The sequence below is a fragment of the Rhinatrema bivittatum genome, chromosome 2 (genome assembly GCF_901001135.1).
Source record: "Rhinatrema bivittatum chromosome 2, aRhiBiv1.1, whole genome shotgun sequence".
Lineage (NCBI taxonomy): Eukaryota > Metazoa > Chordata > Amphibia > Gymnophiona > Rhinatrematidae > Rhinatrema > Rhinatrema bivittatum.
Genome location: NC_042616.1, coordinates 763,305,571 through 763,330,066, shown reverse-complemented (window position 1 = coordinate 763,330,066; position 24,496 = coordinate 763,305,571). Strand labels below are relative to the sequence as shown.

The 24,496-nt window shown below is 48.6% G+C and overlaps 1 protein-coding gene across 1 annotated transcript in view; it reads left to right on the top strand.

The window, feature by feature from the left end:
• Window positions 1-226: 226 nt before the first annotated feature.
• The window catches only part of LOC115085691 (E3 ubiquitin-protein ligase TRIM39-like), a 139,914-nt gene continuing 115,644 nt past the window's right edge, over window positions 227-24,496 (top strand). Inside the window, exons 1-2 of the mRNA XM_029591996.1 lie at window positions 227-624; window positions 23,252-23,347. Coding sequence (XP_029447856.1) covers window positions 238-624; window positions 23,252-23,347 — 483 coding nt within the window. The 5' untranslated portion in view covers window positions 227-237. The remainder of the gene's footprint in view (window positions 625-23,251; window positions 23,348-24,496) is intronic.

The window sequence follows — 24,496 nt, the reverse complement described above, 5'->3', positions numbered from 1 at the left end:
TATTGAGTTTATCTCTCTAAAGGTCACCACGATGTAAAAATACAGTGAAACACTTCAGAAAAGTCAACTTGTTCCCCTTGTTTTATGTGTAGTAAAACCAGAAACACAGCTTGAAAAATAGTTTCGAGACTCCAGAGAGAGAGAAACCCTCCCTTTCTGGGACGCTGCTAGAGAAGAAATGAAAGTAAAAGTAGAGTCTGCACTTCTCCTCTCAGGAGCGTGGCTGCAGGGAGCAGCATGGAGTATCTGCAGGAGGAAGCTTCTTGTTCCATCTGCTTGGATTATTTTATAGACCCGGTGACCATAGACTGTGGCCACAACTTCTGCCGCTCCTGCATCACTCTGGCCTGGAAGGGCTTTGATACAAACTTCCCCTGTCCCAAGTGCCAAAAAACATCTCAGCAGAGGAACTTCAGGCCTAACTGGGAGCTGCGGGATCTGATAGAAAGGGTGAAAAAGATGTCAGAGAGAAAAGGAGAGGAAACTCTGTGCCAGAAGCATGAAGAGAAATTAAAATTGTTCTGCACAGAGGATTGGAAAGCAATCTGTCTTATCTGTAAGGAAGGAAAGGAGCACAGATCTCACAGTGTGGTCCCCATAGAGGAGGCAGTGCAGGATTACAAGGTGAGTGTCAGTATCTTTATTATTACAGTGGTCCCAGGTGTTGCAGCTCTGATGTAAGCTGTGCACCCTTGGCCCCAGATGGTGTTGTCACTGCCTGAGGGGGACAGGTCACCACCGTCAGGAGGCAAGGCTGGAGGAGAGCAGGGGCCAGCTGGAGCTTCACCACTACCAGCCCTCGTTCCCCACAGGTTGAGCCCTTGGGTACGGGGCTGTCTGGTCTTAGGTGAGCCCCTGCAAGGAGGATCTTGTGGTACAGCCATGCAAAGCAGAGAGTCAGAAGGCAGGCGGCGAGCAGGCAAGGTGGAGTCCGGTCCGAAGGTCAGAGGCAGGCGGCAAGCAGGCAGGGTGGGTCCAGTCCAAAGCTCAGAGGCAGGCGGCAAGCAGGCACGGTGAGATCCAATCCAAAGGTCAAAGCCAGGGAAGTCCGTCTGATGTAAGTAGGCACAGGAAGCTAGAACGGGAACTGGGAGGCTGGAGCGAGTACTGGGAGGCAGGAATGCAGGAGCTGATATTCAGGAGAAAGAACGTAGAAACCCACAAGGAATTCAGCACGAGGAGACTCGTTTCCAAGCCATCCGTAGGCAGCCTGGGAGAGCCTTAAATAGGGTGATAGTAAAGAAAGAAGGCGGAGTGAAAAACACACACATATAGATAAATCACAAAATGTGTGGCATAAAGTATACTGGACAATAACAGTTTAACATCCAGAGATTACTTTTAGTTTAAATATGCACACTCGACAATGTGCACAGTTAAATACAGAGTAAACAGTTGTGAACACATATGTAAAATAGGGATGTGCAGCCAAAAAAATTTCGTTGCATTCGTGATACGTATTCGTCGGGGGTCATTTCCGTTGCATTCAGACGTATGGAGAATCCGATACATCGATAGGGATGGGAATTGTTTTTGAATGATTAAAAATATCGTCAGATAATTTTAAAATCGTTCTAAATCATTAGAGTGCACGATACAATACAAATTCCCCCGATTTATCGTCAGGGGCATTTGTATTGTATCGTTAAATAGGGCACGGGAATTATTTGGGGGAGGGCGGGAAAACCGGCACACCAAAGCAACCCCTAAACCCACCCTGACCCTTTAAAACCAATTCCTTACCCTCCCCCACCCTCCCGAACCCCCCCAAAATGTTAAGTTACCTGGTGGTCCAGTGGGGGGGGGGGGGGTCCCGGCGCGATCTCCCGCTCTTGGGCCATCGGCGCCATGTTTGCTGCCACTAATTAAAATGGCACCGATGGCCCGATAAAAAAAAAAAAACCCACCCGACCCTTTAAATCGACCCCCCTTAGCCTCCCCCACCCTCCCGACCCTTTTTTTTTAGGGAGGCCCGCGCTGCTAAAAAAAACCCCCATCCGACCCTTTAAATCGACCCCCCCCGACCCCCCCAAAACCTTTTAAAATTACCTGGTGGTCCAGGGGGGCCTCGGGGGGCCTCGGGGAGAAATACAGGGGGGCCTAGGGGTGAGAGGAGAGATCCAGGGGGGCCTCGGGGAAAGATTTCCCGTTCCCAGGCATCAGCCCATAGCTGATGAGTAAAGATGGCCGGCGCCATCTTTAAAGACGGCGCCGGCCATCCAGTGCTCCTACCATGTGACAGGGGCCAGCTAATGGCACGGATACCCTGTCACATGGTAAGGACAAAGGGGCATCGGCGCCATTTTTTTTTTTTTAGAACAGCTGATGTCTGGGAACGGGAAATCTTTTCCCGAGGCCCCCCTGGATCTCTCCCCGAGGCCCCCCTGGACCACCAGGTAATTTTAAAAGGTTTTGGGGGGGTTGGGAGGGGAGGGTCGATTTAAAGGGTCGAGTGGGGTTTGTTTTTTTTAGCGGCGCAGGCCTCCCTAAAAAAAAAATTAGCAATGTGAATTGGAATCGGAAACGATTCCAATTCACATATCTTAACGATCAGATTTCCCCCCCCCCCCCCCTTCCCAGCCGAATCTGATCGTTAAGATGATCTGGCACACGATTCACATCTCTAATATGTAAATTTGTTTTCCGGTTCCCATTAAAGTCAATGGGGGAAGGATTTCCAGCCTATTTTTGGCTGTAGAATTGGGGTTTTATTATCAATTTTCATGAAACTTCTGGGGAGCAATCATCACAACAACAAAAAAGCTCCAAGGTACTTAGACTGTGGCAAAGTGGCACCAAAGTGGCATGAATAGCCTAAGGCACTGTAAAGGTGCAAAGGGGTACCAGAAGTGGCAAGAGTGCTTTAACAGAGGCACAAAGCAGCAGTGAGAGTGTCAAAAACACACCACAGCTTCAAAAGAGAGCACCGATAGCAGATGCATGAACCAACGAAGGCAGCACGACTGGCAAAGGGGCAAGACAAGTGGCATTGACATCCAACAGCACAATGAAAGGGGGACATAGCAAGCAGATAGACTAGCACCAACACACTGAGGAACCATGAGAGTGGCAAGAACACCACAAGGAGTTAAGTGAGTCATCTGGTGTATGGCAGCAAAGCAGAGTGGCAGAAAGCTGATAGGGGCAAGACAGGCTGGCAGAGTGGAGGTAGTCTGGTCCCTGTGGTTTTGATAGGGGAAAGACAGGCTGGCCCAGGAGAGAGTTCCCTTTCCTTTGTGCAGGAAAGGACTCCCTAGAACGGGTTCACCCCTAGAGTGGGGTGTTTCCATTGGTGTCTAGTGAATACCGTTGGCGTCTAGTGAATACTGTTGGCGTCTAGTGAATTCCGTTGGCATCTAGTGAATACCGACTGTACTTACGCACTTTAGCTGATGACAAAGGAACTTGAAGAGCTCTCAGAAATAAGAATACTGCTACTCAAGTCCAAATCTGCAATATCAACCTATGTTGACTTTGTACCGTACAGTGCCTCTGTAAAAAATGGGAACACAGAGGATGAACTAGAGTACAACTACCACCAGTTTTCTATAGCACTAGAAACATTAATGTAGCAACAAAGAAACAGCTTGGGAAAATGGCCCATATTATGAAGGTCATGAAAACTATATCCTAGCTCCAAGCTGGACAGACAGGCACAGCGTTAGAGGTTGAGCCCTGGTAGGGACATAAGGCCTGGATGAACAGGTACAGCAATCGAGATCAAACACTTGTAGGAACACAAGGCCTTGATGAACAGGCACAGCAATCGAGGTCAAACACTTGAAGGAACACAAGGCTTGGATGAACAGGCACAGCAATCGAGGTCAAACACTTGAAGGAACACAAGGCCTGGATGAACAGGCACAGCAATCGAGGTCAAACACTTGAAGGAACACAAGGCCCGTACTGATAGGCAAAGCAGTCGAGGACAAAGGTCAATCCCACCTAGGGACATAAGGCCTGGATGAACAGGCACAGCAATCGAGGTCAAACACTTGAAGGAACACAAGGCCTGGATGAACAGGCACAGCAATCGAGGTCAAACACTTGAAGGAACACAAGGCCCGGACTGATAGGCAAAGCAGTCGAGGAGAGAGGTCAATCCCACCTAGGGACACAAGGCCTGGATGAACAGGCAGAGCAATCGAGGTCAAACACTTGTAGGAACACAAGGCCTGGATGAACAGGCACAGCAATCGAGGTCAAACACTTGAAGGAACACAAGGCCTGGACAGTTGACGGTCAGGCACAGCGTTTCATGTCAGGTACGTGTGCTGCAGTGCTTATATTATCTGGAGCATAGGAGGCAATTGGAGCTGCTGCGGCTTTGAATTGCTTTTATTCATCTTGCCATTCACAGGGAAAATTTGGAAACCCAAGCAAAGGCGGGTTTACTTTCAAAAACACTAGCATTTCCATCAACTCTAGTGCCAGCCTTGAGCTGTGAGGGCTCATGATATCCCCTGTCATTGAAAAGACACGTTCACTGGGCACACTGGTTGGTGGACATGACAGATATCGCTGAGCCACTTTGGTTAGGTGTGGCCAGACAGTGGACATGTGTGCCCAATATGCCAGCGGATCTGTCTGCATTTTCTCTATCGGCTCTGAGAGATACCGTGTCACTGACAGCTGTGCTGCTGTCTTCTGTGCTTGGGCGGGCTCAGAGTTACTCAATCCAGCTGCTTTCTCTCTCGCCCGTTGCACAACTGATGAATCTTTATGGGCAACATGCCTTGGGCGTTCTGACGTGGAGGAGGAGGTACTATCTGTCGCTGACACAGTGCTGCTCCTGCTTGTGCTAGCAGCACAACTCTCTGACGTGCCTGCTGTTTCCACCTCTGCTTCAAGCCTAATCTGTCTCCGCCTATGGCCTTCCTGTTCATGGACCTTTGCTAACAGCAGCTCCTTCACAAATGACAGACAATTGGTCTGTAGGGCGAGTTTACCTTTCACATGGGGATCACAGACAGAGGTGAGCATGTATGTGCGGTCGTCTGTTAAAGGTCTTAATCTGTCTTTCACCTGCTGCTGCAAAACGTCCAGACACTGCAGCACCTCAAAAGTCATTCCCTCTTCCTGTTTAAAGGCCTCCAAATGTTCATCCAGGAAATTAACTATAGGGATGATGTCAGCCAAGGTGGCACTTCTGGAACTCAGCTCCTCCGTGACATCCTTGAAGGGTTGCAGGATTTTTACCAGCTGACTCATGACTAACCAATCATGATGCTCTAGGGGATTCTGCACACCTATGTCCATTGTACCAGAAAGTTCATGAAGGGGTGTCTGCAGCTCCAGTAACCTCTCCAGCATCATAAAGATGGAATTCCACCTGGTGGCAATGTCTTGATTGAGACGCTTGTGAGGCATATCCAAATCAGTCTGCTTTTGTCGGAGAACCTGCCCCGCCTTGACACTTCTGTGGAAGTGTGCTACTATGTTCCTGCACTTCTGTATTAACCTATGCAGGTATTCATTCTCTTTGCCATTGGACTCCAAGCCCAGAGCTGACTTCACTACCAGGTGCAGAGTGTGTGCAAAACATCGGATGTTCTTAAACTGCCCATCGGTTATTGCCTTAACCATGTTTGCACCATTGTCTGTGACAAAAAACCCTGCCTGCGTTTTCCTGTCTCGCTGGTGTAGTTGCCAGCCCTCCAGCATCTGTCTGATACATGCTAAAATATTGGCTGCGGTATGGGCCTGGTCCATCAGGTGGGTGGGTAAAGCCCACCTCCACCCTGATACATCTTCAGTAATAGAGCTGCTGGCTGCCCCTGCTTCAGCCATGTCCCACCAGTGTGCTGTCAGAGAGAGGTAAGAGTGTGCAGCATTCATGGAGGTCCAGATATCGCAGGTGAAATGCACTCTTCCGTCTGCCTTAGCTAGCAGTGCTTACATGCGACTGCGACACAGCTTGTACAGGCTGGGGATGACCTTTCTACTAAATGTGGTTCTGCAGGGGATTTTGTAATTTGGAAGTACGACCATCAAAAAACGCTTGAAACCCACATTCTGCACTTGCTGCAAGGGCTGGTCATCAAGGGCAATCATTTCCCCAATGGTCCTGGTTACAACTTTTGAGGCTGCCTGCCTCCTACCCCGGGATAGCGTTACCGCACTCCACCCCATTTCCTCCATGGTGGATTGTCGCTTCCGCCACATGTCAGGGGGTTGCTGGCCTGCCGCCTGACTGCTAGAAGGGGATGAGGGCGTGAGCTGACTCTGCTGCTTTCCTACCACTGCACACTGGTTGGAAGGGGTCCCCCGACTGGAACTGCCACCATCCCCAGATGGCAGTAATCTTGTTTGGTGTTGCCTCTTCATATGATGGTTCATGCCAAAGTTAGATAGATGTCCCATTTGCTTGCCTCTGCTAATATCCCTGGCACAGTAATTACACCGAGCATAACGCGGGTCTTCTGTCACTTTAAAGTGTTTCCAGATCGGAGATGTCTTTCATAATCCTCCCCTCTCTAACACCTTGGGGGTGGATGCTGGCACTGGAGTTGAGGTAGTGGGTGCACCCTGAGAAGCAATGCCAGACGGGGCATCAGTCACCCTCTGTGCCTGTACTGACTGCTCTTCCTCCTCCTCATTATCACTGTCATCCCTGCTGCACATTTCTGGAGGCTAAGACAGGACTAACTGATTCTACCGAAGATTCGTCAGCTATTACTTCTTCTGTTTCTGATGAGAATCCCACACAAGAAGATTCTTCATCTGAATCAGAAGCAAACAGTGACTGCGCTACCTTATCAATGCTAAGTGTTAGTCGAGACTTCTGTCCCCCTGCTGCTTTTGGGTGTCTACATTTTGTCTGCATGACTCTGCCTCCCCTTCCCTCACCTCCAAAACTACAGGGCCAGAAACAAGTGGTGGCGATGGCGATGTATCATGGTCAGATTTCATTTTTTTTGGCATGGAACTGCCATCCCCTTCAAAGAGGTTAGAGTGCGACAGTTGCCTTTTTAGCTGTACTGGTGGTGTTGCACTAGTGTCTTTTGAGGTGCCTCCTCTGCCAGTCCCAATCACTCGATTACATCTCTCTTTCCCTGACATTATGGATTTAATGTGACTGAGTAGTAACACTGCCCACTATCACGGTGCCTGGCTGTCACTAATGTGTGTGGCGTGCACACAGAAGCTGCTTGCTTGTAAGCACAAAAGAGGCAGACTCCTGGGCACTTGACTGCACAGACCCAACCAAATACTTAGGATCAGTCTGTTAAAACTACCCACTGTCACGGTGCCTGGCTGTGCACTAATGTGTGTGGCATGCACACAGAAGCTGCTTGCTTGTAAGCACAAAAGAGGCAGACTCCCTGGGCACTTGACTGCACAGACCCAACCAAATACTTAGGATATGAAAATTATTCCTTACCTGCTAATTTTCGTTCCTGTAGTACCATGGATCAGTCCAGACGGTGGGTTATGTCCCCCGTACAGCAGATGGAGTCAGAACAGAAGACTTCTGTGGGAGGTCCTATATTACCTCACCACCCGTGCCTCTATCTTCAGTATCTAGCCTAGCCAAGCCAAGCCAAAAAGCAACAGAGGGATCAAGTAACTATTCCCTGACATAACTGTCGTTGAACCATCATTATAAACCTCAACAGAGAACTTGCAAAAACACAGAACTGCTGAATACAGACCCTGGAGAACCAGGGAGAGCAGAGAGTAACAGGAGAGGATAGTCGAGCAGAGGCAACCCACCAGAGATAATACACCCAAAACAAAAGGGAGGGCGTCTGGACTGATCCATGGTACTACAGGAACTAAAATTAGCAGGTAAGGAATAATTTTCATTTCCCTGTACGTACCAGGATCATTCCAGATGGTGGGATGTACCAAAGCTTCCCTCCTATGAGCGGGCCCGTAGAGAGCCCTGCTCGAATGACCCTATCCCCGAAAGAACCGCCTGGCGGCGCTCGAACGTCCAGGCGATAGTGCCTCGCAAAGGTATGAAGCGATTTCCAAGTCGCCGCTCTGCAGATCTCCTGAGCAGACACCGCGCTATTCTCCGCCCAAGACGCAGCTTGCGAGCGAAGAGAGTGGGCCTTAACCCCCAGCGGAGGATGCCTTCCCAACCCAAGATAAGCGGCGGCGATTGCACCCTTCAACCAGCGGGCGATGGAAGACTTGGACGCCATGTGACCCTTCCTGGGACCCGACCAAAGCACGAACAGGTGGTCAGAGATACAGAACTCATTTGTGACCTCCAGATATCGCATCAGACATCGCTTAACGTCTAGTTTGCGCAGATCCCTAGGGTCGCTCGCAGAAAAGGAAGGTAGTTCGACTGACTGATTGAGATGAAAAGCCGAAACCACCTTGGGCAGGAAGGATGGAACCGTGCGCAAAGAGACCCCTTCGTCAGTAAAACGGAGGTACAATTCCCGGCAGGATAATGCCTGAAGCTCCGAGATACGCCGCGCCGAACTAATCACCACCAGGAAGATAGTCTTAAAAGTGATGTCCTTGAGAGTGGCATCTCGAAGAGGCTCAAAAGGTGGACCACTAAGCCCCCGCAGAACTAGGTTCAGGTTCCAAGACGGACAAGGCGGACGTAACGGAGGTTTCAGGTGCTTGGCCCCTTTGAGGAAATGCCCAACATCCGGATGGGAGGAGAGGAGCGACCCCTTTCCGCAATGCAAAAACGCACCTAGAGCCGCGACCTGCACCCGGACCGAGTTATAAGCAAGGCCCAAGTCCAGTCCCTCCTGCAGAAATGAGAGAATCTGTGGGACCAATGCGTGAGTGGGCTGAATAGCATGTTACCCGCACCAAGTTTCGAAAACCTTCCAGACCCGGACATAAGTTACGGAAGTGGATTGCTTGCGCGCCCTTAGTAAAGTCGAAATGACAGCTTCTGGGTAACCCCGTCGTCTCAGCTTGCACATCTCAAAAGCTAAGCCGCTAGTCAGAAGCGATCTTCCTCCTCCAAAAATATAGGACCCTGACGGAGTAGGCGCGGAAGATGACTGAGAATTAGCGGGCCCTCCGTGGCTAAGTGAAGAAGGTCCGCAAACCACGGTTGACGGGGCCACTCCGGCGCCACCAGAACCACTGGACCCTGATGGATTTCTATCCTCCGGATAACCTTTCCCACGAGGGGCCACGGGTGAAATACATACAATAGGACGTGCCGTGGCCACGGCAGGACCAGAGCATCGACTCCCTCCGCGCCGTGCTCCCTTCTGTGGCTGAAGAATCGTGGGGCCTTTGTATTTCTCGTGGTGGCCATGAGATCCATGTGAGGGCGCCCCCAGCGAGCGATTATCAAACGCATCGCTTCCTCCGATAGCTTCCACTCCCCGGGATCTAGGCGCTGTCGACTTAGAAAGTCCGCCTGCACGTTGTCTACGCCTGCAATGTGGGAGGCGCTAAGCGCAGCAAGTGGAGCTCCGCCCATCGCATTAGCTTGTCCGCTTCCAAGGAGACTTGAAGGCTTCTTGTGCCCCCCTGACGATTGATGTAGGACACTGTGGACACATTGTCCGAAAGGATCCGAACCGCCCGGTGGCGGACCCATGGGGGGAAGTCCTTCAAAGCTAGGCGGACCGCTCTGGTCTCCAACCGGTTGTTGGGCCACCTTACCTGCACCGCTGTCCACCGCTGTCCACCGGCCCTGAAGGGAGCTCTCCTGACAGACTTCCCCCCAGCCCAAAAGACTGGCATCTGTGGTGACAACTATCCAATCCGGAACCTCCAGGGAAAACCCCTGAGCCAGGTTCTGAGGGTCCAGCCACCACTGGAGGCTGTCTAGAGTTGGTCTCGGTATCGGGAGGAGCGCCTGATAATCCCGCGACGCCGGCTTCCACCGGGACAGCAGAGCCTTCTGGAGAGGACGAGGATGAGCGAACGCCCACGGGACTAGATCGATGGTGGAGGCCATGGTTCCCAGAACCTGCAGGTAATCCCACGCCGTGGGTTCCAGCAGAGACGAGAAACGCAGGACCTGGTCGCAGAGAGCCTGTGCTCGTTCCGGTCTGAGGAACACTATGCCCTCCTTCGTGTCGAAATGTGCTCCCAGAAAATCCAAGGACTGGGAGGGGACTAGATGGCTTTTGGCATAGTTGACCATCCACCCGAGTGACCGGAGCAGCTGAAGTACTCTGTTGACCGCTAGGCGGCCCTGGATCCGGGACTTCGCCCTTATGAGCCAGTCGTCCAGGTAGGGGTGTACCAGGATGCCTTCCCGGCGCAATGCCGCTGCCACCACTACCATGACCTTCGTGAAGACCCAGGGAGCTGTGGCCAAACCAAAAGGCAGGGCTCGGAACTGAAAGTGATGACCCAGGATCTTGAACCTGAGGTAGCACTGGTGCTCCCTGCGGATAGGGATATGCAGGTAGGCCTCCGTGAGATCCAACGAGGCCAGGAATTCCCCCTGATGCACCGCTGCCAGGACCGAGTGAAGGGTTTCCATGCGAAAACGAGGGACCCGGAGAAACTTGTTTACCGTCTTGAGATCCAGGATAGGACGAAAGGTGCCCTCCTTCTTCGGTACCACGAAATAGTTGGAGTAATGACCCCGACCCAGCTCAGAGGCGGGGACCGGCACTATCGCTCCCAAAGCGCGGAGCCGGGTGAGGGTGTGACGAACGGCCTCTTGCTTGTGAAGGGACCCGCATGGAGAGAAGAGAAACCTGTCTCTGGGTGTGTGGAAAAAATCCAACGCGTAGCCGTGCTTTAGAATATCCAAGACCCACTGGTCCGATGTGATTTGGACCCACTCTTCATAAAAGAGAGCAATCTGGCCCCCCAGCCTGGGGACCGGATCGTGGATCCGCCTGGCATCATTGGGCAGTCTTGATGGAGGTAGAAGTGGAGAGGCCCTGTCCCTGTCCCTCCCTACCGGGACGGCGCCCACGAAAGGACCAGTTCCAGGAATTCGAACGAGAGGACGGAGTCCGAGGGGGTTGTTGACGCGTGGCCCATGTCCTACGCTGATTCCGGGACCGATACCTAGAAGAAGAGGAGAAAGGTCTCGAGGCACGCGGACGGTCCTCCGGGAGCTTATAAACTGCGTTCTCGTTGAGAGACTTGATAATTTGATCCAGATCCTCCCCTTACCCTTGAAGGGAAGGGACCCTAGCCGGGTCTTAGAAGAGGCATCCGCTGACCAGTTCCGAAGCCACAGGAGACGCCGAGCCGAGACCGCCGCTACCATGGAGCGAGCCAGGACCCTGAGGAGATCATAAAAGGCATCCGCCCCATAGGCCATAACGGCCTCCAGCCGATCCGCCTGTTGGGCTTCTGCCTCCAGCAGATCCTGGGAGGTGAGAAGCTGTTGGACCCAACAGAGACCCGCTCTCTGCGCTAGGGCGCTACAGATAGCCCCCCCCCCCCCCCCCCCCCCCGCATCCCCAACGCCGAAACCTCGAAAACTCTCTTGAGGTAAACTTCCAGCTTTCTGTCCTGAATATCCTTCAGGGCCATGCCACCCGTGACGGGGATGGTAGTATGCTTGGTAACTGCCGATACTGCCGAATCCATGGCAGGCACCTTGAGAATCTCCAGGAAGTCCTGTGGCAGGGGATAGAGCTTCTCCATTGCCCTACTAACCCTGAGGGTCGCCTCAGGGGTATCCCACTCCCGGGAAATAAGTTGAAGAAAGGAGGGATGGGTGGGAAAAGCTTTTGCCAAGGCCCGAAGACCCGCTAGCAGTGGGTCTCCCTTCCTGACCTTAGGATCCGGTCCGACCGGTTCCGGGGGAGGGTCGATGTCCATCTCCCTCAGGATATGGGGAATGAGATCGTCCAATTCCTCTGGCTGAAAAATGCGGAGGACTCTCGGATCATTTCCTTCCACCTGGGCTGCCAAGGTGGGATCATCACCAGAAGGATCCCCCGGAGGGGCCCCCCCGGACTTCCGAGTGGCGCTTGAGGGGGCACGGGAGGGTCCCTGGAGGGCCCAGGACTGACCCCGGACGGTTGTGCAGTGCTCTGAGAGGGAGACCCACCCAGTGGCGCGGTCAGGCGGGCCAGTTTGGTAGGAGTGGGACCCGGGAAATCCAGCGGCGCATCCCTGTACTGTAAAAATGCTTTATGCATTAAAATAATAAACTCGGGGGAAAAGGAAGAAAAACCCCCGGGTGGACCCCCGGGGTCTCCCCCTCCAGATGTCCAGCCTCCGATTCGGCCAAGAGTGCTCTTGTAAGTGGCGCTGCTGGTTTCGGGGAATCCTCCTCAGAAAGCCCCCCTTCGGAGTCAGACATCAAAATGGCCGCCGTTCGCGCACTCAGCGGGAACGGGGTCTGCCGCTTTCTTGAGTCGCGGTCCGGGCCGCCCGCGGCGTCCCCTCCTGAAGGGCTGGCTTCCCCGTCGGGAACGCAGCCAGAGCAATGCCCCTCTCGAGAGAGCTTCCCTCCCTGACGACCACCGGAGATGCAAGCCGCCGAGTGCAGCATTGGAGCACGAGGGGGGGAGGGGCGGGCGAGCGCGGCAAACTCCCTGCGTGCTACAGCCCCAGCCCTGGGACCGAAAACCCCCTGCCAACCCGGAGAGCCACCGGGGAATCTACCCTCCCGGCAGCCGGCAGCCCCGGGAATGGATCGTCGCGGGGCCACGGATCAGATACGATCGCCTCGTTGGGGGGGGGGGGGGGGGAGAGGCTGGAACCACCAGTGTGCACCCCGACGGTCAGACGTAGTCCCAACGGCGAAAATACACACTGACTGAGGTAAGCCTGAAAGGAAAGCAGCACACTTACCTCAAAACCAAATAAAGCCGAGGGAAAGAGAGAGAGAGAGAGGGGAAGAGGAGAGAGCAACAGGCCTGTCAGCAAGCCCCAGTGGAGGGAGATTACTCAGTCCCTCCTGGCAGGAATAGCCCTCCTAAGTAATCTCGGGAAATTAACCCCCCTTACCGAAACCTCTTCCTTCTTTTTGTTTTTTTTGTTTTGTTTTTTTTTACTTGATCCCTCAAGAAGATCAGAAAAAGCCTAGAATCCTAAGCTATAGTAGTGGGGAACACCGATTCCCCTGCTCGCATCTGCTGGAGTCAGAAAGATACTGAAGATAGAGGCACGGGTGGTGAGGTAATATAGGACCTCCCACAGAAGTCTTCTGTTCTGACTCCATCTGCTGGACGGGGGACATAACCCACTGTCTGGACTGATCCTGGTAGTACAGGGAACAGTCTGTTAAAACTACCCACTGCCCACTGTCACGGTGCCTGGCTGGGCACTAATGTGTGTGGCGTGCACACAGAAGCTGCTTGCTTGTAAGCACAAAAGAGGCAGGCTCCCTGGGCACTTGACTGCACAGACCCACCCAATAGTTAGGATCAGTCTGTTAAAACTACCCACTGCCCACGGTCACGGTGCCTGGCTGTGCACTAATGTGTGTGGCGTGCACACAGAAGCTGCTTGCTTGTAAGCACAAAAGAGGCAGACTCCCTGGGCACTTGACTGCACAGACCCAGCCTGTTAAACTGCCCAGTGAAGCCCAGTGCACTAAGAGACTAAGTAATTGGAATTAAAAAAAGCAGTACATTTTGTCACTCCAGAAAAATGGATGAAATTGAAAATAATATATCTCTCCAAGCCAGCCCTAAATGGTGGTCAGTGCTAGCTGACCTAGCACAGCTTCTCTTCTCAGTCAGAGATGACCAAAATAAACAGCTTGAAAGAAACAGGACTAGCTGTAGCTGACCCTGGCACTGCAGCAAAACAAAGAATAATTTTCTTTCCTTTACTAGTAGCCTGTCTCTCTTAGTTCAGCCTCCTCCCTCTTCCACCCAGCCCACCTCCCCACAGCATCGCTGGAAATAAGTGTGTGGCTCCTCGTGCTGATGTTTATATAGTGCTGGCTCATCAGTAAAATCGACAGAGAGCACTGAATGACAGCGCTATTGGCTGCATTCAGTGCAGCTCAGAAAATGTCAGCGCGGACACGCTGCATTCCGGTATCCATGCCGACCTGTCCGACCCTTTCCTGGGAGTCACTGTGACTCACAGGAAAGGGTCAGACAGGTCGGCATGATTACCGCAGGGGCGCTGCCATTTTGTGCAAATCGTAGATAGTAAGTAGCTAATGGGGGCAAAGAAAAGCGCGCGCCGCTGGGCGCACCAAATTAAACAGAAAATACGTTAAATACATGGGGAGTCGCGATGCGTTTCGCCTCCCCACATATTTAACGGATAGGACAAAATACGTTGCGGGTCGCCAATACGTTGAAAACGGATGCACACCCCTAATGTAAAATAAAAGTAATCTCTGGATGTTAAACTGTTATTGTCCAGTATACTTTATGCCACACATTTTTCTTTTGTGAGAGCCTTAAATAGGCCAGGGCCAATGACGACATCTCACGAAGCCAGCGGTGATTTCTCACCGTTGGCTCTTTAAATCGCGACAGGAGCTGTACGCGCCTGCGTATGGAGTTCCTGTGCTGAGGAGGAGGCCGGAGGCATTCCTTGCGTAAACAGAGCAGAGGAGATTCAGGGGGAATGGAAGACGGATGGACGGACCGTGAGCGGAGAGATATAGAAACATAGAAATGATGGCAGAAGAAGACCATACGGCCCATCCAGTATGCCCAGCAAGCTTTCACACTTATTTTTTCTCATACTTAACTGTTACTCTTGGTCCTTAGTAACTTTTTGGTTCTATTTCACTTCCACCCCCGCCATTGATGTACACTTCCCCCCCGCCTGGAGCTGCATCTAAGTGAAGTATCTAACTTAATTGGTTAGGGGTAGTAACCGCCGCAATAAGCAAGCTACTCCCACGCTTTTTTGTTTACTCAACCTGTGCAATTCAGTCCTTGTTGGTTGTCTGAATATAAATCCACTTTTCTTCATTCCCCCTCCCGTTGAAGCAGTGAGCTGCGCTGGATATGTATTCCAAGTGAAGTATCAGGCTTAATTAATTAGGGGTAGTAATTGCCGTAACAAGCAAGCTACACCCATGCTTATTTGTTTACCCAGACTATGTAATTCAGTCCTTGTTTGTTGTTGTCTGAATATATATTATCTTTTCTTCAATCCCCCCTGCCGTTGAAGCAGAGAGCTACGCTGGATATGCATTGAAGGTGAAATATTAGGCTTATTTGGGTTGGGGTAGTAACTGCTGTAACAAGCAAGCTATACCCCGCTTTTATGTGAATGCAAATTCTTTTTTCCACATTTCCTCCTGCCGTTGAAGCATAGAGTAATGTTGGAGTCGCATTAACCATGTGTATGTTTATTGAATAAAGGTGTTATCTCCAGGTAGTAGCCATCATTCCCGCAAGCCACCCCCATGCCTCATTTCTTCATTCACATCCTCTAGAATTTATGGATCCACAGTGTTTATTTCACGCCCCTTTGAAATCCTTCATAGTTTTAGTCTTCACCACTTCTTCCAGAAGGGCATTCCAGGCATCCACCACCCTCTCCGTGAAGAAATACTTCCTGACATTGGTTCTGAGTCTTCTTCCCTGGAGTTTTAAATCGTGATTCCTGGTTCTGCTGATTTTTTTGCAACGGAAAAGATTTGTCATTGACTTTGGATCATTAAAACCAGGGATGGCCAGGGACCCGAGACCCAGCACAGCATCGGGGAGGATTTGGAGGGTAGGAGGAGCCTTGTGACTGGTGAGTGCAACATCACAGATCTCACACCCTGATCCCCATAGAGGAAGCTGAGCAGGAATACAAGGTGAGTGTCAGTAACTTTATTATCACAGTGTGTCCCAGGGTCACAGATTTCACACCCTGATCCCTATAGAGGAGGCTCTGCAGGAACACAAGGTAAGTGTCAGTATCTTTATTATCACAGTGTGTCCCAGGTCACAGATCCCACACTCTGATCCACATACAGGAGGCTGTGCAGGAATAGTTTCTAGTTTATTAGGTTTTATATAACGTATCAGAAGGTCCATCACAATGGTTTACAATAAAAAGAAATAAAATACAGTAAATCGTCAATAAGAACAAATTAATAATTGATATATAGTTCTAAAATTATAAATAGTTAAGAACAAGTACAAAATTTAAAGCATAAAGCGAAGATAAAATTAAGTACAATAAGATGAATAAAAGCAGCGAAAATATGAACAGCTTCTTAGATAAAAACAACAAATAAAAGATCATTTAGTTTGATTTTGCATAGGCACAGCCAAAAAGCCATGTTTTAAGATTGGACTTAAATTTTTTAATATCTTTTTGTAATCTGATCTCAGCTGGTAACGTATTCCAGGGTTTGGGGCCTGGTATTGTTACTGCTCACTCTCGAACTTGACTGAGATGTGCTGACTTCACCGAGGGGATTATTAGTAGACACTTATTTGCCGATCTGAGATTCCTTTGGGGAATATGTAATCGAATGGCCGAATTTAACCATTCGGTTGGTTCACCGTAAATTATTTTGTGTACAATGCAGGCTGTTTTATATTGTGAATTTTATTCGATTGGCAGCCAATGCAATGACGTTAAAATCAGTGAATGCGATCGCATTTTTTGTTTCCTGTCAAAATTCTAGCGGCTGCATTCTGTAATACTTGTAGAGGTCGGATAGTGGAATGAGGAAGTCCCAGTAGCAGTGAATTACAATAGTCGATATTGGAAAAAATCAGTGATTGCAATACTGTTCTAAAGGCGTTTTTTTCAAGTAATGGTTTTAACCTTCATAGAGTGATGAGTTTGTGGTAGCCTTCCCTCAGTTTGGTGGATATATGATTTTTAAAGCTAAGGTCTGTCTCTAAAATTATACCAAGGTCCTGCACAAAGACTGTCGGTTTTATCTTTTTTTTGCGCCATAACAGAAACATGGCTCAAACCCACTGACATCGCACTTATTAACCAACTACCAACACAGATCTACGACTTCTTCTCTATCCCAAGACAAAAAAAAAGAGGAGGGGGTATCTTTCTAGCAGCCAAAAAATCCCTGAGGTTCTCTCTCTATCCTATCAACACAAATACCAAATTAGAACTAGGATTGTTCAAATCAGAAGATCTCCAAATCCTTCTAGTCTACGCCCCTCCAGGCCTGCTAGAGTCAGACACCTCTCCTATTCTAGAAACTATAACTTTACACCTAAACCTTGACTCCCCAGCTATAATCTTGGGTGACTTCAACTTACATGTTGACAAAATTCCCCTTTCAACAAACTGCGAAGCCTTCCTCACCGCAATGTCCGCAATGGGTTTCAAACAACAAATCAACAAACCCACTCACAAAGCAGGACACACACTCGACCTCTTCTTTACAAATGCCGGCATTTCCCAAACAAATCAACCTGACTGTCAACAAGTCCCATGGTCAGACCACTCCTTAATCTCCACCAGCTTTTCCCTACTACAACCAGATTCCAAGCCTGACTCAAGACCTTCTTTCCTCTACAAAAAAACATGTAACTCTGAACTCCTCAGCAAACTTCTAGCCCCAGAATTACCATCCATCGATGTTTCTACACCTAACAGCGCTCTTCAATCATGGTCCAAAATAACAAAATCAGTAGCAAACACACTTTGCCCACTGACCACCAAAAAACACTCTTCAAAGGCATCCAAAAGACAACCCTGGTTTAATGATGAACTGAGAAATCTCAAACAACTACTTCGGCAGAAAGAAAGAAAATGGCGTAAAGCCCCTTCACCAGCCTCACTCTCAGACTACAAACGCACGCTCCACCAATACAAAAGCAGTACACAGAAAACAAAAAGAGACTACTATGCCCGTCAGGTTCATCACCTCATCTTTGACTCAAAAGCCCTATTCGCCTTCGTTTCCAATCTCACTAAACCGATCACTCCTGATATACCACCCGAATTCTCTCAGACCAAAGCAGACGAACTGGCTCTTCATTTCAGCAAAAAAATCTCTGACCTCCTCAATCAACTATCACTAACCACTAGCTCCCAAGACAACACATACCTTCTCCCTAACAAAGATATACAGCTTAAAGCATTCGAACCCATCACTCTCACAGAGATACAATCAGTGCTGAAGAAAATGAAACCTTCATCACACCCTTTTGATCAAATTCCTTCCAAAATGCTACTTCTCATTCCTGATACTATATCAAAATCCCTTGCCGAAATTATAAACTGTTCCCTCTCCCAGGGTATCTACCCAGATGATCTAAAAACAGCTTCAATCAAACCCCTCCTAAAAAATCGAATCTAAATCCAAGTGATCCCAACAACTTCCGCCCTATTTCCAACCTTCCATTCATAGCCAAAATAATGGAAAAATTGGTGAACACCCAACTTTCCAACTACTTGGAAGACCACGGCATTCTGTCTCCAAACCAATATGGTTTTCGAAAAGCTGCAAGCACAGAAACACTACTTCTTGCACTTTCAGACTTCCTCCTCGCCGGCATCGATAAAGGCAAAGCATTTTTACTAATCCTCCTCGACTTCTCGGCGGCCTTTGACACCGTCAACCATTACCTCCTCTTAAAACAACTAGCAAATATTGGAGTGACAGCTACTTCACTAACATGGTTCAAAACCTTCCTGGAAAACAGAGGATATAGGGTCAAAATTCACAATACAGAATCCCAATATCACCACTCCACCAGAGGGGTGCCACAAGGTTCATCCCTCTCACCCACCCTATTTAATGTATACCTCCTACCACTCTGTCAACTACTCACAAAACTATGCCTTAAACACTTCCTCTTCGCGGACGACGTACAGATTGTGATCCCTATAAAAGATTCAATCTCGTCAACAATGGAATATTGGGATAGTTGTTTACTAGAAATCAAACACCTCCTTACCAGCTTAAACCTAGTCCTTAATGCGTCGAAAACGGAATATCTCCTTATAGCACCTGAAAACAACATCACGCTCTCAAAGCCACCTACCCTCCTACAAACCACCCATGTAAGAGATCTAGGAGCCATCCTAGATAACCGTCTTAACCTCAAACCATTCATAAACCGAACTACAAAAGACTGCTTCCACAAATTACATATTCTGAAAAGAATAAAGCCACTTTTCCACGCGCAAGATTTTAGATCAATCCTGCAAGCAATAATCTTCTCCAAACTAGATTATTGCAATTCTCTACTACTAGGCCTCCCAGCTTCTTACACCAAGCCTTTACAAATGGTACAGAACACAGCAGCTAGAATACTTACAAACTCCAGGAAAATCGACCATATCTCCCCCATCCTCAAAGACCTTCATTGGTTACCGATCCACTTCAGAATTATGTACAAAACCATCATGATTATCTACAAGAACATCCATCAACACACTCAACTTGACTTACAAATCCCTTTTAAAAAATACACAGCCGCCAGACCCATCAGGGAACATTACAAAGAATCACTTCAGGTACCTCATGCCAAAACTTACCAACATAAATCCTACAGTTCAAGAGCTCTTTCATCAGCAGGTCCAATCCTCTGGAACTCCATCCCACCGGACTTAAGACAAGAACCATGCGCCCCAACTTTTAGGAAGAGACTAAAAACGTGGCTTTTTAAAAAAGCGTTCCCAGAACTGGATTAAATTCCCCACCCATCAGCACAAACACAAAGTTAGTGAACTGTAATAAACCCACTAACTTCATACGCAGTCACAGCATCTTATTATTATAATTCACAACAGCATCATATTTGATCATTTTTGCTACTCATCTATATTTTTATACTATACATATTTATTAATTGATACAGTTGGCTAAAATGTTAATATTCTTCCTTCAATTTCCTCCCCCTTTCAGATCCTAGTTATTTTTCCCTGTTTTTTGTAACTTTCTCACATCCTAAATATTGTTATTATACCTGTTAAGTTTCATTCTATATGTGACGTTAAATTGGGAAATGTTTTACTATGTTACTCTCTGCCTTTACTCACATTGTTAATTGTAAACCGGGTTGATGTGATTCCATCATGAAACTCGGTATAATAAAAATAATAAATAAATAAATAAATCTTTATGTTATTCTCAAAGTGAGTGTCAGTTATTATTACAGTGTGTCCCGGGGTCACAGATCTCACACCCTGATGCCCATAGAGGAGGCAGTGCACGAATACAAGGTGAGTGCCAGTATCTTTATTATCACAGTGTGTCCCAAGGTCACAGATCTCACTCCCTAATCCCCATAGAGGAGGCTGTGCAGGAATACAAGGTATGTGTCAGTATCTTTATTATCATAGTTTGTTCCGGTGTCTCAGATCTCACACCCTGATCCCCATAGAGGAGGCTGTGCAGGAATACAATTTCTCACACACACATACCAGTCACCTGCCTGACCAATTTCTTTCTCTCTCACACACACACACACACCAATCATCTGCCTGACCAATTTCTTTCTCTCACACACACACACATACCAATCACCTGCCTGACCAATTTCTTTCTTTCACACACACACACATACCAATCACCTGCCTGACCAATTTCTTTCACTCTCTCACACACACACACACACACCAGTCACCTTCCTGACCAATTTCTTTCTTACTCTCACACACACACACACACACACACATACCAGTCACCTGCCTGACCAATCTCTCTCTCACACACACACACATACCAATCACCTGCCTGACCAATTTCTTTCTCTATCTCACTCACACACACACACACACACCAGTCACCTTCCTGACCAATTTCTTTCTCTCTCACACACACACACACACACACACACACCAGTCACCTTCCTGACCAATTTCTTTGTTTCTCATACACACATACACACACATACCAGTCACCTGCCTGACCAATTTCTTTCTCTCTCTCACTCACACACACACACACACACACACCAGTCACCTTCCTGACCAATTTCTTTCTCTCTCACACACACACACACCAGTCACCTTCCTGACCAATTTCTTTGTTTCTCACACACACACACACACACATACCAGTCACCTGCCTAACCAATCTCTCTCTCTCTCACACACACACACACATACACACACACCAGTCACCTGCCTGACCAATTTTTTCTCTCTCTCACACACACACACACACCAATCACCTGCCTGATCATTTTCTTTCTCTCTCTCTCTCTCTCTCTCTCTCACACACACACACATACGAATCACCTGCCTGACCAATTTCTTTCTCTCTCACACACACACACCAATCACCTGCCTGACCAATTTCTTTCTCTCACACACACACACACACATACCAATCACCTGCCTGACCAATTTCTTTCTCTCTCTCACACACACACACACACACCAGTCACCTTCCTGACCAATTTCTTTCTCTCACACACACACACATACCAATCACCTGCCTGACCAATTTCTTTCTCTCACACACACACACCAGTCACCTTCCTGACCAATTTCTTTCTCTCTCACACACACACACACACCAGTCACCTTCCTGACCAATTTCTTTCTCTCTCACACACACACACACACACACACACACACATACCAATCACCTTCCTGACCAATTTCTTTCTCTCTCTCATACACACACCAGTCACCTGCCTGAACACTCTCTCTCTCACACACACACACACACACATACCAGTCACCTGCCTGACCAATCTCTCTCTCTCACACACACACACCAATCACCTGCCTGACCAATTTCTTTCTCTCTCACACACACACACACACACACACACCAATCACCTGCCTGACCAATTTCTTTCTCTCACACACACACACACACACACACACACACCAATCACCTGCCTGACCAATTTCTTTCTCTCACACACATACACCAGTCACCTTCCTGACCAATTTCTTTCTCTCTCACACACACACACACACCAGTCACCTGCCTGACCAATCTCTCTCTCTCTCACACACACACACACACACACACACAAACACACAAACACACTAGTCACCTGCCTGACCAATCTCTCTCTCACTCACACACACACACACACCAGTCACCTGCCTGACCAATCTCTCTCACACACGCACACACCAGTCACCTGCCTGACCAATCTCTCTCTCACACATTTCTCTTACTTACACACACATTCTCTCATACACTTACACACATGCTGACTCAGTCTCTGTCTCATTCACCCCCATCCCTACCCCCAGCACACATAGCAGCTGCAGCACAAGGTAGCCGGTATGCTGCTATTAAAAGCAAAGTCCTGACAGGCTGTAAACTGCAGCAGGAGCGACATCCCCAGCCCCACAGCGCTAAGAAGGCAGCACTCAGCTGTTTGCTTGTGCTGCGATTGATTGAGGCACAGAGCAATCAGCTGAGATTGTAATTGTATTCTTTTCTCCCCACCCCAGCCTTTTTTGTTTGCAGTTTGATTATTATAATTTTATTTTTTCTTGCAGGTGTCGCGCTGGCGAGAGAAGGGGAGGTCGGAGCCGGGAAGGGGGGGGGGCACAGCAGCGCAAGCTCCTTCTGCAGCGGCAGCATGCAGGCATAGCCTTTTCTTCTTCCCGCGTACCCGGTAGACATCACTTCCTCTTCTGGGCCACAGGGGCGGGAAGAAGAAAAGATCATGTTCCTGTTGCCGGCTTCTACAGAACACTGCTGCTGTTCCCCTCGGGGCCTGAATGTGCTGATAGCCCGGGCAGGAACGGCAGCAGTGTTTGTCTCGCTGAGGTGAAAGGGGGGGGTCTATCCAAGCCTCGATTAATTTTATCCTTTGATAAAGTTTGATTTGGTATAATTGATGAGGGATCCCAAGGATTGAAGAAGACGAATCGTCCTGTCCCTGGAATCCAACACTATCTACTGGGAAGGCCCTGTCACCAGGCAGTCATCTTAATACGGGAAGACACAGATCCCTTAGTGATGAAGACGTGCCGCTGCTATCACCAAACTCTCTCGGAGCCGCTGAGAGACCGAACAGAAGGACCATGTATTGATAGTGAACCTTGTCTACCACAAACCTGCGGAATTTCCAATGCAAGGGGTGGATGAGGATGTGAGCAGCAGTTTCCCCAGCAGTCACGCAAGTTCTGAACCGTATTGAGTTGATTGGCTGCAATGAGGGCATTCAGCATGGAGCCCTATGGCTTCTTAGGGAGTATTGGAGAAGATATGGGTCTTGGTTAGGAGAAACAGGAGCAGAGCAATTTCTTTTCTCTTCTGTTGTGTCCTGTGCTCTAGTCTCATTCCTCCTTTCCTGGGGAGGGGCTGGATGAGAGAAAGCCACAGCCTGTGATCCCAGGGCTTAGGATTCAAGGAAGCACCCTGGTACAATGTTCATCCTGATGTGTCACTCTTGGGCTTATTATAGTATAAGACAGGAGGATCTGAGAGCCATTTAATCCTGATTTATAACATCAAACACACTATTCACATTTTTCAATTAGATCTGTTTAATATTCACAGGAAAAATATGAAAACCACCTGGGACCACTGAGGAAGGAGCTGAAAGAGATTCAGGCGTTTAAATCCAGTGAAGAGAAGAAAGCTGAGAAGCTGAAGGTGGGTGTCTGTGTCTCCGTCTGAGCAGGTTTCTGTATGGTCATTGCTCCTATCAAGTTGGAAGTAGCATGAGTAAGATTAATGAGAATACTACTTAGCAACTCACTTTCAGGCCGATGCAATGATGGCACTGTGCGCTGGATTTTAGCACAAAGTTTTACTGCACAGGGTACAAGTTTTTTAACTGCCGATGCATCAAGCTAATGATATGCTAATGCATTAGGAGATAAAAAGTGCCTATACTGAGCTACAATGTGCGTTCTGCACAGGCCGAGCCACATTTTAACTCTAGGTGTGGATGGGAGGACAGGGGAAGTTAGAGATCGTGCTGAGAGTGAAATTAAATTAGATTTAGGAAGTTGCTTTAAACTATTTTATTTAATCAAGCTTAGGAAATTCTTTAGATGCAGCTAACTATAATTAATTCAATGAACATAAAAGGTAACCTTGTGGCTGCAGTAAATATTCTGTCATGAATATCTAAGGTGATAAGTGGCTATTTTTAATTATTCTTAACTGGTTTAGATTTTGTCTGATGATTTGCAATGTGTTAGTATTGTCTTTTATTAGGAATCTTTTATTGTAAACCACTTAGGAAAAATTTGGTAAGTGGTACATAAATATTTAAGATAAATAAAATTAAAAAATGATAGCCAGAAAGGTCAGTTCTTATCCGGATCTCAGGCCAGCATCAGCAGACAGTGTCAGAGGAGTTGGGAAGACTTCTGTTTTATAGTTTTAAGTGCCAGCACAGCAGCACTCAAAATTTAACTCCGTCTCTGACCAGGAGTAAAGTTTCCCGCGTTAATAAACCTGGGGTCAGGCCAAGCGCACCTCTCTGCATCAGGAAGTAAGGTTGCCAATGGGCTCCAGATTTTCAGGACTGGTGGGATCCAGTCCTGGTTTTACTCCCCTGCATGCAGGTGCTTATACAGCCGATACAGAAAAACGTGCGGGAGAGCCAGCGAGCACCTGCTCTCCCGACGCGCGCCCAGGCCACTCTCCTGGGCTCGCGATTCAGTACGCTAAGCTATGCAAATTAGGGGGGGGTTGGCCGCGCGTTTTCGACGCACTATTACCCCTTACTGTATAAGGGGTAAAAATAGTGAGTCAAAAACGCGTGGCCAAACAGGGGCTAATGGTGCGCTC